Raw genomic sequence first — 15,557 nt, forward strand, 5'->3', positions numbered from 1 at the left:
TAGTTAAACATTTTATACAACCTTTGCTTATGAAATATGTAAACACATTTCTGCTGTAAAATATTAATGTATCCATTTCTTCTGCATTTCGCAAACGTTTCTAAACTAATAGAGCGTGTAGAATGAAGCTTTCTGTGTGATTTGGTGTTTAATCAGACTCGTTCCTCCCTTGGCTTTTCACTCGGATGTTCTCTGATATATATAGCTTTTGCAGTTTCAGTCATGGAAGCCAAGTAAACAGATATTCCAGCTAGAGATGTAAGCCACAACATGGTTGTTGTTCATCTGTTTTTGTGGTGTTGCAGAATTTTAATATTTTCAATTCTTCCTCTTTGTCATTCCATTATTGCCAGGGGGTTGTTGCTAACATGCAAATAGTGTCTATGGCCAACTCAAAGGAGTATTGTTAAATAGTATATTCATTTTTGCTGTAGTATTAAAATTTGTATCAATTATCATGAAATTCCAATGGTAAAGGGAATTTTGTCATTTATTTTGACAACTGTAGTTGCAAGTACAATTTCTCCAGTAGTTTCTATGTAGCGTTCTTCAGGCATAAATTGGAATCAAATTTAGAAATATCTGAAATACAAACCAGTTTAACCAGTGAAAAATCTGCTGGTCACCTCCTATCCATCTGACACCATCAAAGCTCACACACTCAATAATTTCACCTCTATCTTCAGAGAGGATGTGGTCAGTGGTCTTGTAGTACCAGCATGCCAATCTCCCTGGATACAAATTCTCACTCTTGTCTTATCTTTTCCTAATGCATCCAAAAATACTATTATAAAATGGATAGAATGGATTTGTGGTCCTGGATACTGATTGTTCAACACATTCATGCTATACTAACAGCCGTGATGAGATGTGTACTTCTCTGATCTATGACAGTAAAGGCAATAGATGAAAAAGAGTTTAAAGGGATACTTCAACGATTAGCATTAAGCTTTTTATCAGTAGAAATCCGGTAGTTTTTTCGAATGACCGTGCTTCCCTCCCTCATGTCCCCCTGAGACGAGAGATTTCTGTATTGTGTGTCTGGAAAAAAACCTCAGATGACGCAAAAACCGTCAATTTTGCGTCATCTGAGGCTTTTTTGGCCAGAGGCGAGAGACTACAGCCAGTAGTAGGAGCTAGTTTCACATGTTTTCAACCAGCCCATAGGGGGTGGGATCTCACTCACAGAATGTACAAATAGTGTCAGCCATCTTTTTTTGAAGCTAAGCTAAAAGGCTCTTGCTCTGTGGAGAAAGCGGAGTATTAGGCTAACCACTATGGCGGAAGGTAGTTTTGAAGATGATATGGCAGAAGGGGATTTTGAAGATCTGGAGCGCGAATCCGATGCTCGTGGCTACCTGTACGAGCCGCAATGCAGCGAAGAACAGTTGCGGATGATGGAGGAGACTCACGATAAACCAGTGTATTTTCAGTTTCGAGTCAGCTAGTAGCCTAGTTGTATCTTTTCTTCCAATACTGCCCTCTGTAACCGGTAGGCGTGGCTTGGGTGTGGCCTCGTAGGGCAGCGAAGCAAGTGCATTCTGGGAGTAATTGTCTTTCATCCACATGAGCCAAAAATACATTTTCTGGCTTTTCTCAGTCTCGAAGGCACCAACTTCTAAAATAATTTCACATTTCTACTACATAAATGACCCAATTTAAATACACATTCATCTTTCCAGCGGTGAAATATCCCTTTAACTATTTAAAGAGTGATGCATGGATGAATGCTCATTGTGTGTTGCATTAGACACAAAGTGTTTTTTCTGAAAGATCAAATATTTCCATAATGCATGGAAAATTCTAGCGCTGTTGTGTCCGTGGCACAAAGAGGGTGTTAGCGTCATGCCTGCTGCCTTTTAAAGGAGCTCTTTTGCTTCTGCCTCCTGTGTTTTGCGCTTGCACATGCACACAGATGCATCAGGCCTGAAACTCTTAGGCTGGAATGCAAGTGATTCTTCATAAAATCTATGTCGTATACGCCCATAACGCACGCAGCTCAGAGGATTTGGCAGTAACTTGGATGTTTTTCGTGTGTTCTTTTGAAATGGATGTTCGTTTGCCAAAGTAGTGGAAACATAAACGATAATTCATAGTGTCGTAGATCTTGGATGCTAAATACATTGTTTGCTTTCTTTGTCACATTCCTACATTTTTCTGTCAGGGGAGGTTTGCTTCCATTGTTGGATGAGATGTTAAATATGTATGGGACATTTTCTCTGGGTGGAGTGGTACATGCTTTGGAGAAAACTTGGTGGACTTCCAGAGTAGGGACCTAGGATTTCCACGATTTGGAATACATGGAAAGAGAATCCAGTCATAAAAATAGAATTTTCTGTACAATGCGGACTAGTGTCCATATTTATGTCCAATATTAAACCAAAAAATAAAAATACTAACTTTGAAATCTGAAGTCTGCGTGTCCCTGTGTGAATGAGCAGCGCAGTTTCATCTACTACTCATACTAAAGCACGCAAGACGTGACGCTTGTGGAGTTTTTAGCATCTGCTGTTTCATTATTTGATGAAATGAACATATGAACTTCATTTTTAGAGCTGCTCTAAGAGTCACTTCACAATCATTTCATAAATTTCATTTGATAAAACTATTATCAAAATCACACAGAAACCAAAAGCTTCACTACAACCCGCCAAAGTTCAGTTTAACTTGAAGAAATTAACAAATATATTACTATTGTACAGTAGAATTTACTTCTCAACTTAATAATAAAGCAGTTTATTAAAACATTTTATAAGGAATATCACAATATTGCACAAATATGATTTCAAAGGGCCCTACCATGGTCTCTATTCATGAAAGTCTGTACAGGGCAAAAGTCCTTAGTAGATTTTATTACAATTTTAAACCCATTTTTATGCAGCAAAATTGAGTATTTTAGACTTTTAATTCTTTGAGTTAAATTTGAATTAGGAATGCTGATATTAAACCAGTATTAAACTTTACAAATATAGAGTAAAATGAAAATTAAAAAGATGAAAACAATGTAATAATGTAAAAAAAAAACCACGTAAAAAAAAATAAAAATAAAAAAAAACGTTTAAAAAACAATATTAAAATGCTTGCTGTTATTGAGAAATATCAAAGTTTACATACCCTTACATTTTTATATTTTTTCGTTTACCTGGATGATCAATGACTTTTCATGTTCATATCTTATCTGCTTAGGACAAACAAGGGACTCGTGAACAACTATCACAAGACATAAAAACAATTGTTGATCATCCAGGCAACAACGCACAGTATTAAGATTCAAGGGAGTAAACTTTTGAACTGGTTAATTTGTGTAAAATTGTGGACTATATGGAAACATCTATCATATGAAAGTTTATTCAGGACAGTGCTAAATAAAAATAACATGCAGTTATTATGATCCCTTTTATTTTGTTAGAATTATTAACATCTAGCTCATTCTGCAAGAGGTATGTGAACTTACGGGCAGAACTGCAGGTCGGGTTGGTGTGTGTGTGACAGTATGCTGTCAGACTTGGGTTGGATTTGTGCACTTATTTCTAGTTTGGGAAGGAAATGCCTGCTCTGTGTTGACGGGATAAGAGTGTAAGCAGGAAACGTGGCAGCTTTCACCAGTGAACTTTGACATCAGTGAATTTGACCTCTTTACAGTTTAAACTTTGTGGTCAACTAAACATTCAGCGGTCAAGAAATGTCATCTGCCTTTGTTTTGTCGTTGTTTTATTGTTATCTCTAGAAACCATACATTGAAATGTCACTAAATAATTTTTCAGAAGTAGCAAGACTATATATAATACCATTATGCAATTAGAAGAGTAGCCTTACAGTATAGTTTGGATATTACTACTTGGTCATTGAACACTGAACAACAATATTTTTTTACCATTACAATTTAAATAATAAAAAATATCAAGTTACTTTCAGTGATGCAATAATTTCATAGATTTACATGCATCCAAGGTCAAAAAACACTTTAATTCTTTCATAATATACACTGCAGCAGTGTCTGAATTGGTTCGAATCCTCTAAACCCCTCCTTTTTGAGAGATTACTCTGCTCTGATTGGTCAGATGGCCCAGTCTGCTGTGTCTGGTCTATAGCTTAAAGCACGTGTTGGAAGCGAAACGGCGATTAGGCGTGTAAGAAAATATTGACACACTTGAATATCACAATATTATGTTTGCCAATACTGTACTGATTCTCAAAAACACTGTATTGATATTTAATTAATTATTTTGTTTACATCCAAGATTCACAAAGCAGTGGCTTTGTGATAGAGTGGCTTCTAGATAGAAGTGTTGTTATTTCTGAACGTAAACTGTGACAGAAAGAAGTAGCGCAAGTGTGCACTGCTAACGTTAGCATTAGCAAACCCAGCTCACTAGTTTCCACCAATTCCACTATAAAGAATGCACTAAGATACATGATAATACCCTGCCCTATACCAAATCTGATTTTCAACTCCGGAGGAGGCTTCCTCAGCGCTTGTATACACAGTGATATGAACAGTAACAATTGCATCGCTTCTATTCTATCAATTCAAGCACAAGGTCTCTTTCTTTGGAAGTGGATGAAATAGAAGAAATAGACAAGAAATATGTATAAATGCAGCCCTGTTTTTTAGGTTTATGCTATCTTTAGCTGCTAATGCCATTTCAATGAGATTAAAAGCACAGAGTTTGTTGGAGGTATGTGCTGTTTAAAATCGCCCCCATACCCTTTTTCACTATTCCCTATTACTCCACTAATATAGTACACTTGAAGGAGTGAATAAAAAAACGAGTGAGCGAATTCGGACACTGAGTGCACCGGAAGGGCTGGTTGTGCTTGCACTTTGATAATCATTTGAAAATTAGCAAACTGGCAGCTCCAATAGTCAAGTCGAGTCACCTTTATTTATATAGCGGTTTTTACAATACAGATTGTTTCAAAGCAGCTTTACAGAGATAACAGGAAAATAATGCAACAAAGTTTGTTTCCAGAAGAAAATAGCATCATAGTCCATCTTAAGTAAGTTTAGTGATGTTTAATTTTTGTTGTAAAAAGGTTATTAATTTTAGGGATGCACGATATATCGGCCACCATATCGGTATCGGCCGATACATGGTAAATTTGTATGTAATCGTTATCGGCCTATATATTAAAGCCGGTAAATAATGGATTATTTCCTTTAGCTGAGACTCTTAAAATTCGCACTGTTCGCCATGATGGTTTTGAATTGCTTGAAATATGATAGGAATTACTTCAAAAAAGCTAAAAACAGTTCAGTGCAACATGTGCAGCGCAAATCTGTCATATAGGATACATAAAATGACAATGAGAACATTATAACTGTGTGCTTAACATGGCTTTAAATGGTGAGACTTTTGTTTTTGTAATCAGGCTTTTGTAAATTTGGATTTAGATTTATCGGCTTTCAAACATATAGATTTATCGGTTATCGGTATCGGCTAAAATGTTCATATCGGTGCATCTCTAATTAATTTAGTTAATTTTTATATATAGCAGCTCTAGAGAAAAACATGATGTCATCGTCCAGCTCAGTTCAGTTCTCATATAATGGTGTCAATAATATTGTTGAATATTAAATTAAATGTCCCCAACTAAGCAAGCTAAAAGCCAATGGCGACTAAGGCGACAGTGGCAAGGAACCAAAACTACATCAGTTGACAGAATGGAGAAAAAAACCTTGGGAGAAACCAGGCACAGTTGGGGGTCCAGTTCTCATATGGCCAAAATAGTAATGAAAAGATTTATCTTAAACTCTGTCATGGACACCAGCCTGTATAAACCTTAATTAAACATTTTAATAATCAATTAAAAAAGGTATAAATACCTGTATGATATTATGCTGTACCCATATTGAACCAGCGGTTTGGAAAATGGATGGATGATTTCTGGCGAGAAGCGGGAATTCATTCGGCGTGACCCTCACAGTGCATTATGGGTATTCTCTAGGTATTCTAGGTAAGGTATTCAGAGAAGGTATTCTCTGTTGTGCGGACATTGGTTGTACATGCATTATTGTGTTGAATTGTGGAATTGAATGAGCGCACTCAAAAACATCCACTATGGTTTCGGGCACCACTATAAATGGCTGTCCCCTCAAATTTTTCCCTATTTAAGGGTATAGGGGGGCGATTACGGACGTAGCCATTGTTTCCCCAGTATAGACAAACACTTATTTTCTAATTGGAAAGTTCCATGTAAAAATGTTCAATGTTAACACCTGCTTGTTTGCACAGGGATGATTAATTTGACTTTTCTAAACACTTGATTTTTTTGGTGTTCGATGATTAAAGCTGCCGTCGGCAACATTTTTTTGATCATATTCAGTGAAATCGACACTATAATCCGACAGAACAACATAAATAAGGTGGTTTTAGAAAAAAACCCGAGCTTCTAACTCCACCTGGAGCGTGTTATTTGTTTTGCAAAAATCCACCGCTCCCGGATCATCAGGTCCAATCAGCGCAGGGGGGGTGTGAGATCTGACTGTCAATCACAGGTCGTGCACACGCCACAGTCAGATCCCCCCTCACTCGCGCACGTTACAATATCACATGCACAAGACACGCCTGCGGCCTGAAGTTCGCCTGAGATTGTACGAAGCGTGATGGCGGAGAGAAAATCTACTAACAAGCTTCCAATTCCTCGGTTATTGCTATCTATGGATAGATTAGCCAGGGCAGCCTACCTCCGAGTCCATGGTGTTGATCGATGCTGAAGAGACGGACGTGTTCACAGAAAATCTGGTGCACACGCGTGACGCACTGACGAGCACGACCTCGATGGGAGGGTGCTCGCTGGTAGTGGGGGAGGGGCATGAGAGTTGTAAACATTCAAAATTTTGGCTAAGTCGATCCAATCTGCCAGACTTGCCGACTGCAGCTTTAAGGGATTTAGAAGTTGAAGGCATGGCAGTGTAATTTCTTTAGATGTGCAAACAAATGAAAGTTAACTTCTGATTGAATGTGATTATGTAGATTTTGTGGTCCTATCTACAGTGAAATGGCATTGGTCCAAAACCCTGGTCCTCAGTGGAGTTTCGGTGGATGAATTTGTCAGAAAGTATTCATATCAATAACCTCATTCACAAAAGTGCACACACACCAAGGCATCTCTTCCTGTCATCTACTACTGTGTTGCTAGGGAAACTCTTCTGCACTCCTTCTGCAAAACAATAAAACTAGCAGGTCAGGTTTCAGAATTCATTGAGAGGTGAAGATCTAAACAGGCTTTGTGTAGTCATGTGTTGTGTGCTTTTTGTCTCTCAGCCAAAACAGAGGCATGACATCAGGATATTTTTAATTTCAGCCTCTGTGAGATGGGAATACTATACTGTACGCTCTGAAAACCAACATCTGTCACTTATTTAATTGCCCAATTTCCAGTCGGGATCATAATCGGATAAATGTTAGCTTCAATCAAGCTGTTGTTGAGTAAATTACATGTCCTTGCTCAGTTCAAACCAGATTATCATTATCAATGGGTTTAAATATAGAGTTTTTTCGATTAATCTTCATTTTGAGTGATCCTGATATCAATTCTTAAAAAATAAATTCTGATGGATCATTTACTAAATCTGTCAGAGCAGTTATTGAATCGACAAGTTACTTTCAGTGATGGAATATTTTGATAAAATACATTTAAAAGACAAATGTTTTGATTTTTACAAAACTTCTATTCAGAAGTTTGGGGTCGGCAAGATTTGTTTTAATGTTTTTGAAAAAAGTCAGATATGCATTGCTCACCAAGGCTGCATTTATTTTATCACAAATATAGTAAAAACAGTAATATGTGAAATATGTTTTGCAATTTAAAATAATCTTTAATTTTAATATATTTAAAAAGTAATTTATTTACATTATGGTGATTTGGTACCCAAGAAACAATTCTTATTATTATCAATGTTGAAAACAGTTGTGCTACTTAATATTTTTGTGGAAACTGATACACGATAATAGAATATAATTTCTTTAAAAAATTTTTTTTTAAATCTTACTGACCCTGAAATCTTGGACAGTTGTGTGAATGGCTATTACACTGCATAGTCTTTTTTCATATGTTTATATTCTTACCAAGTTAGAAAGCTCCCTGTATAATTTAAAGCATTGGCTGAGAGAATATTTATTCATTTGCAAGCAAAATAAACATTATAATTGAAGTATGACATATCCAAATTAAATCGAATTCAGAGCTTGTGAGTCAGAATCCAATCGAATCAGGAATCCAGTTGCAGTAGCAGGCAATATGGGCAAATTGTGGCTTATTGTTAGAGGAAGAAGAACAGACTTTGAGCTTTCAGAGTAGAGTGAGGGGTTAAATGTTCTTGTCATTGCAGGAATAACACAACACAGGAGATCCTCCCATGGCACACTGCTCACTGACTGATATCAGCTTTTAATATCATGCATAATCTGTGCTGGAACCTCACAGTGTAGTCTTGTGAAGTGTGTAAGTGTGTGTGTGTGTGTGTGTTGGGTAAAACCAAAATTCTAATTAGGGACTGTTGATGCATCATGACCAATTAGTGCAGCACTACTTTTCTCTTGATTAGTTAGTTATTTTGAATAATTTCTGGTTGACTTGTTCATTATCTTTTGAGTGAAAAAATAGTGAAAAAGTTTGGCCAAAAAACATACTTACTCTGACACAAAGGGTTCTATTGTTACTTGCGAATGTTGGTGCTATTAAACAGGATGCATTGTTTTTGATCTAGCTAGCTATAAACATGTTGCAAGCATGATTAACTTACAAACTATAGCTGTGCAGTTTAATGTTTGATATAGAGTCCCTTGAGTCAGTGTTGAGAATGCTGTAGCTTAGCAATATGAAATATACATGAAACTGAGCTTTGCATCTAGTAGCATGCGTTTCACATACTTGTGTAAAGAACATCTTGTGCCTCAAACTGTTTTTCTACATCTGCTGCAAGGAAATTGCCCTGAATAAATCAATAATTTTGTTTGCTTGATGTATTGTTCCGCAGTTAAGTGGTTGAAAGCAATGCTAGGGGGTCAGTATGGCACAATTCTGGGAAGAATTCTTATTACAGCACAAACAGAGTTTAAGCATTTATAAGTGGATTATTTATTACATTTTATTTATAGTTTCTAGTATAACGTTCCTGTTAGGTCACATCACAGGTGTACAGCTTCAGTGATTCCATCTCTTATCTGTTTGTCCATAGGCTTTGGATCAGGACAGAAACTCATTGCAGAAGGTTAAGAAGTCAGTCAAAGCCATTTATAACTCCGGCCAAGGTATGTACACAACCACGCACACACATAGATTCAGATTTTTGTTAATGATTTAATACAAATAAACACACTTATTGAAATCATAGTGACTTATGTTTTACAGGCAGTATCATGGATATGGTGGCGTTGCAGTATTTTTAGTGATTGTAGATAAATCTGCCTGTAAGACTGTTAAAACAAATGGCTAGATCACAGTTAGCATGATCAACATGTTCCTGGCGGACATCACGCCAGCTAGTTTTATCCACCCCCACATACACCCACACACTTCTCTCGCACACACATACTGAACTGATACTTGCTGCTTTCAGGTGTGTATATATACACGTATACATATCACATATTTATATATATCGGGTATGTATTTTTTCTCTCTCTCTCTCTCTCTCTCTCTCTCTCTCTCTCTCTCTCTCTCTCTCTCTCTCAATAATTTCAGATGTAACAATGAATCTGTAAATATTAAAATGCATTTTAACTCTGGTTACAATTTATGAAAAGATATAATGCATTTAAAATACATTATGAATACCTTTTATAATGCAAAGGCTTAAAAAAAAAAAAAAATCTTACTGAGCCAAACTTTTGAACGGTAGTATATATTACAATGTATTAATTTAGATTGTTATAGCACAATGCGATTTTATTTGTCTGATTAATCTTGAAATACTTATGACAATGGAAAAGGCATATTTCATAGAATGACCCTTATTATGAAGAAACTTGATCTTGGTTACATAAGCAGATAAGTTGTTTCAGAGGTGCAGAAAGTTATTGCAGTTTAATGAAACCAAACATTCCTTGCATAAAAATGCACTGATAAATGATATCCATTAGCACCAGGGAATTGTACCTAGGAATTGTACCTAGGTCTTTAAGGAACATGCTACCCACACCTGAGCGAGGATGTGTACTCTTCAGATGCATGACATTCATAAACAATACAACATGATTGTGTTCATTTGTGCTCTTTTGTCAGATCACATTCAAAATGAGGAGATGTACGCCCAAGCGTTGGATAAGTTTGGCAGTAACTTCATCAGTCGGGATAATCCAGATCTGGGCACAGCCTTTGTTAAGTTCTCTACTCTGACTAAAGAGCTTTCCACCCTCCTCAAGAACCTGGTGAGTCTTCTACGTGAACAGATCTTTAAACCACAATGAATGGACATCCAAGACTTCATGCACTTAAAAGCGGGTTTCTTTTCTATGATACTAGATCATAGAAATAAAAAGAAAAGATTGTTTTGGTTTATGTTGAAGCCCAATGTAGGGACAGATTTAAGGCTTTACAGCATACTAGATCCTTTTAAAGTGAATCAGCCTCTGGGAAAGTGTTAAAGAGCTTAAAGTGTGTGTCCTTCTACACAGGTTGTAGAGTTCTCTGCGTTGGTGTCAGAGGCGGATGCGTTCAGAGATGTGTGAAATATGTGAAAATTGTGTGTCTAGTGGATGTGTGTGAGTTAGAGGGGCTTTTGTAATCTATCCTGATCTCTCCTCCTGGCAGAAACGTGGAGATAGAGCCATAAATTTCGAGTGTAGGAGTTGCAGTAGCTACAGTGCGTCTCCTTTTCACCCCTCACACGCACACAAACACACACATTCCTAAATCACTGTGTGAATGCTGGCGAGCTCTGCGGAAGGGAAGTCGTATCTGTGTGAGCGGAGGCTTAGCGTTCCAGCACTGCACAGCTGCTGGAAAAAGGAGAAAATTCGTTATTTTCATTTTCATTTAACTTTTTATCGACGCTACTTCTTAACATACATTATCATTTTCAAAATACTTTACTTGTAGGGCTGCACAAAGGCTGTGATTTAATTAAATATATGCGCTGCGTGTTTCAGAGTGAAGCGCGGCACTGTTCTTTTACATGCGTACAGCTCATGATTCAGTGTTTTCAGTGTTAGAAAATTAAGAAATTAAGATAACCATAAAAATGAGTACTGTCATTCTACAGTTGTTATTGTTATTGTTGTTATTATTATTATTAAATACTCCAGATTAATTTTACAGTAAAATACTACAATATTCATATTTATTTTGTTTTATATTTTTATTTTGTATTAATAATAACTATTATTATTGTTATTATGATATTATTTCATAGTCATATTGATTTATAATCCCTTTTTTTTGTGGCCCTGAAAAACAAACAAAAAAACACTGCAAACATGAATGACATTTTAAATGTTTATTCAAAAAATCATGCAGCCCTGTTTATTTACTTGATTGCAATAAAATAATATTGTACAATATACTATAAATTCCTATTCCTAATAAAAACATTTCATGTTGCATAACCCTAATGCAAAGTATATTAAACAAGCTGGTTTTCAGCTGGTCTTCAGCTGGTCTAGCTAAAGAGATGAAACTAACCAGCTGACAAGTGCTCAAAACCACACTTACATCCAGTAAACCAGAGCAGTCTAACCAGATTGAGAAACAAACTAAGACCAACAAACCATCTTAAGCTGGATTACTTTAATTATTTTGACAGCGCCAGATGTACAGTAAAATACAAAATGTTTTTTTTAAATGTAATTTCTTTTTTTACTCACTCTCTGTGTTAAATTACAGTTTGAAAGAAAGATTTCAAATTATAATTATTTCCCACATTATACGCATAAAGCTTTTTGTAAAAATTATGCACAATACTCATAATACTGAGTCAAAATTCAGGCCTCGAAAAGATAGATCATTGGCGTCTATGTATCTATACAATCTCCCCACACAAAAATTCTGAAATCGAATACTTGAGGTCAGGAATCAGATACTTGTTATAAAATATAATTTTTGCTTCTCTTATCGATTCCTTTGTGAGCATATCAATATGACTTTAAACCATTCAACTGTGCGCGCTGTTTTCAGTGATGCAGGCGTGTGTAACTATATTGGGCAACTCTTAAAATGACAGCAGCTGCGGTCTCTATAACAACACTTATCAAACAACAAAAGACAAAGAGAAAATTCACTTGTTCTTGACTTGAATAACTTTCGTAACTATATTTGCAATGTATATTTTATCTAAAAGTGCAGCAGTATTTTACATTTGATTACAGTTTCTATACCTGAATAACTGAAAATAGAGCAGTACTGTTTATTTCAATCGTATCTTTGTTCAGTTGTATCTATTTGTTGCGATTGCTATTTTTTTATTTGTTAATTTTTAACTACCGAGTGTTTAGTTGTCTTTAATAATGCTTGAAATTTATATATTAGTTAGGCTAGTTGTTTTTCTATGGTGTTTTTAAACCACAGGCAAACGTTCCTTGTGTATGTTATTTGTTGATTTTTGTTCATGATATTCAGCTACAAATTAAATGTTTCGCAAAAAACTACATGTGAATATCTTAAGTTTTTTTTTTTTACCTTATTCAAATCGAAATAAGAAATCAATAAGAATCGGAATCGATAAGCAGAATCAAGAATCATCGTTAAGATTCAAACGATACCCAACCCTATGCCCTATCGCCCACCTTGCTTTATAAGAAATCTTCATCAGCATCTGCCGTCAAAATAACCCATATCTGTCGACCATTAAACAACCAATGAAATCATAATACATTAAGATATAATACTGCAAAATGTCCTGTATTAAAAACATTTTTTCAAACCTAAAAGTTTTAAAAGAGGCATCTTATACCAAGCTACCACAGTTTTATCTTAATAATTTGGTTAACTTTTGTGTTCATGATTTTCCACCAGTCCAGTGTACTAACGTACGGTTTCCTGTGTGTGTATTTTCGGTGTTGCTGTCATCCTCTCCTGACAACAGCATTAACATTTCCCTGATTCATTTCCTTTGGTTCCTGTGTCATCAGTATATCCTCTCTGTTTCCACAACACCCTCCTGAGGACCATAGCCTCACTGGAACGCTGATGGACCAATACACACACAGCAGGCGATCAGCATTCACATTGTGCTGTGTGGCAAATTGTTTTTTTCCTGCAACTGAGGCTTGAAATACACGTTCAAACTTAAAATAGTTCAGCTGTCAATAACTTATCTGTATGAAACAGAGTTAAACTGCAGAATTCATTCTTTTGGTTTTCTGCTATCTCTTCTCTCTCTCAAAAGAGACACTTTGTTGTCTGGCTGTGGTGCTTTTAGACTGCTTTGGCACTAAGCTGAGGTATTTATCACTCTGAAACAAGAACATCCATTAAGAGAGAATGAAGAATAGTGAGGCCGAGAGGAAGTGAACAGAAGTACTACGTTGTGGTTTATCTCCCGATCACAACAAACCTCATTTATGAAAGTTTCACATTTGCATGAAATGATGAAGACATTCAATGAGGACTGCTCTTTGTTGGTTTGTTAACCAGCCTTTCTGTGGGGCAGTATATCTTTTATATTGGTGTTCGTTTGCCACTAGCATTATCAGCCAGACGAGCTATTCATCACATCAGATACTACACACACACTAAAGAAAAAGACTGTTTAAACACATTAATCTCACTATCTGCACTCTGACCTTAAACACACACATCTCAGGTGACTTTAGAAATGTACTTTTTTACTTTGCACACTACGGTCTTTTTATTTTCCATTTTATGACTTTTTTTCTCCCAACTGTGTCAAAATATTCCAAATGGCATTTTATGTTTTATTTAATAGAAATGAAATAAATAAAATAATAAATCGTCACCCAAGCATATGTCAAAAAGTGTCAATAACTGGAGCAGTTGCTTTTTTCATATTTGACATCTGATTTTGCCAATATTGAAAACAAAAGAACATTTTCCATTTCGAACAGTATGTTATTTTCTATGCAATGTTTCAAAAGTGCTTCACAGTTCTTTTATACTTTATATCAGGGTTATTTCAATGAAGTTCCAAGAAGTCCGGTCTCTACATTTCCTTACGAGCGGAGGTCCGGACAATTTTTTGGAATAGTTATACATTTAATATAATAGTTTAATTATATATATATATATATATATATATATATATATATATATATATATATATATATTTTTTTTTTATATATATATATAAAAATCTGGGCAGCAGTTGTACTTTGTAAAAATAAAAACCACTAAACAGTCAAAAGAGTCATCAAAGATGTGTATATTGGGCCTTCAGAGCCAAAGCAGTGGTGTCTAAGAATAAAAAATACAAAAAATTGGTACAATTCATAATTTTAGCTCAATTGGATATGAATATTAAAGGATAAGATCAGATGTTTTATCAGGCTATTATTATTTTTACATTTAGATACCTATGTAAGGCCATGTGACAGAAAGATACTATATACACAATTATTTTCCCTTTTATAACATTGTTTATTATGAAGCTGCTCACTTTAAACAATAGAAAAGGTAAAATAGTGCTACCGTTGTCATGATGTCTCGCGGCCTGGTTGGAACCAAGCCAGGGTCTGGAACCGGACCGCGGTCTGCTTTTTGAGGATCCCTGCTCTATATTTAGGGGCCAAGCACCGAAGGTGCGGAGGCACCTATTGTATCTGTTCCCGTTCTTATTATTATTAGGGGCCAAGCACCGAAGGTGCGGAGGCACCTATTGTATCTGTTCCCGTTCTTATTATTCTTCTTCTTCTTCTTCTTCTTCTTCTTCCGCCATGGGAGTCTATGGCAGCCCATAGAACCGATTGCGGGAAAGTTGTTTTGGTTTGACATTCTGATAGAGGACCGTCTCAACATTAAATACACCAATTTTGGTGTTTCTAAGTCATTCCCTCTAGCGCCACCACCTGTCCAAAGTTTCACTTTTATTTTGCTAATAACTTTTGAACCGTAAGGCCAATCAGCGAAATTCTTTTTTCCTCTTATTCCTGAGCTCATGGCGATTCGATTGCACCCTATGACGTCATTTGCCGTCATAAAAATATGGCCGCCATCTTGAATTTTCAAAAAAAGCTACTTTTTCGAACTCGTCCTAGACGGTTTGTCCGATTTGCACGAAAATTGAACCAGATCATCTTCAGGTAGTGCTGACAAAAAGTTATGGAATTCAAATGGATTCGTCAAACCGTTTTCGATAAACGCACGAATACATTTTACGTAGCGCTAGCAAAAACAGTCGTAAGGCCGTATCTCCGCAACGGTTTATCGTATTCAGACCAAACTTGGTACTTGTACTCACAAGCATGACCTGAGGCTACATGCTGTGTTTCGGCGCAGCGCCACCTACTGGTCCGGAGATATGAAAAATGGCTATTTTTGCTTATAACTTCTGAACAGTTTGTCCAAAAATCATACAATTGGTCTCGTTAGATTCAGGGCAACATGCCGAGTCGACTGATATCCAATTTTGCCATATCGGTCATTTTGGCTGTCGGCCA

The 15,557-nt window shown here is 36.2% G+C and overlaps 1 protein-coding gene across 6 annotated transcripts in view; it reads left to right on the forward strand.

Moving 5' to 3' along the window:
* The window catches only part of asap1b (ArfGAP with SH3 domain, ankyrin repeat and PH domain 1b), a 90,895-nt gene that overhangs the window by 33,331 nt on the left and 42,007 nt on the right, over positions 1-15,557 (forward strand). For all 6 annotated transcript variants that reach the window (XM_084103391.1, XM_084103389.1, XM_084103393.1 and 3 more), the window contains 2 exons: positions 9,185-9,257; positions 10,231-10,376. In XM_084103391.1, the coding sequence (XP_083959517.1) occupies positions 9,185-9,257; positions 10,231-10,376 (219 nt within the window). The remainder of the gene's footprint in view (positions 1-9,184; positions 9,258-10,230; positions 10,377-15,557) is intronic.

Source organism: Abramis brama (assembly GCF_963993115.1).
Source record: "Abramis brama genome assembly, chromosome: 24".
Taxonomy (NCBI): Eukaryota; Metazoa; Chordata; class Actinopteri; order Cypriniformes; family Leuciscidae; genus Abramis; species Abramis brama.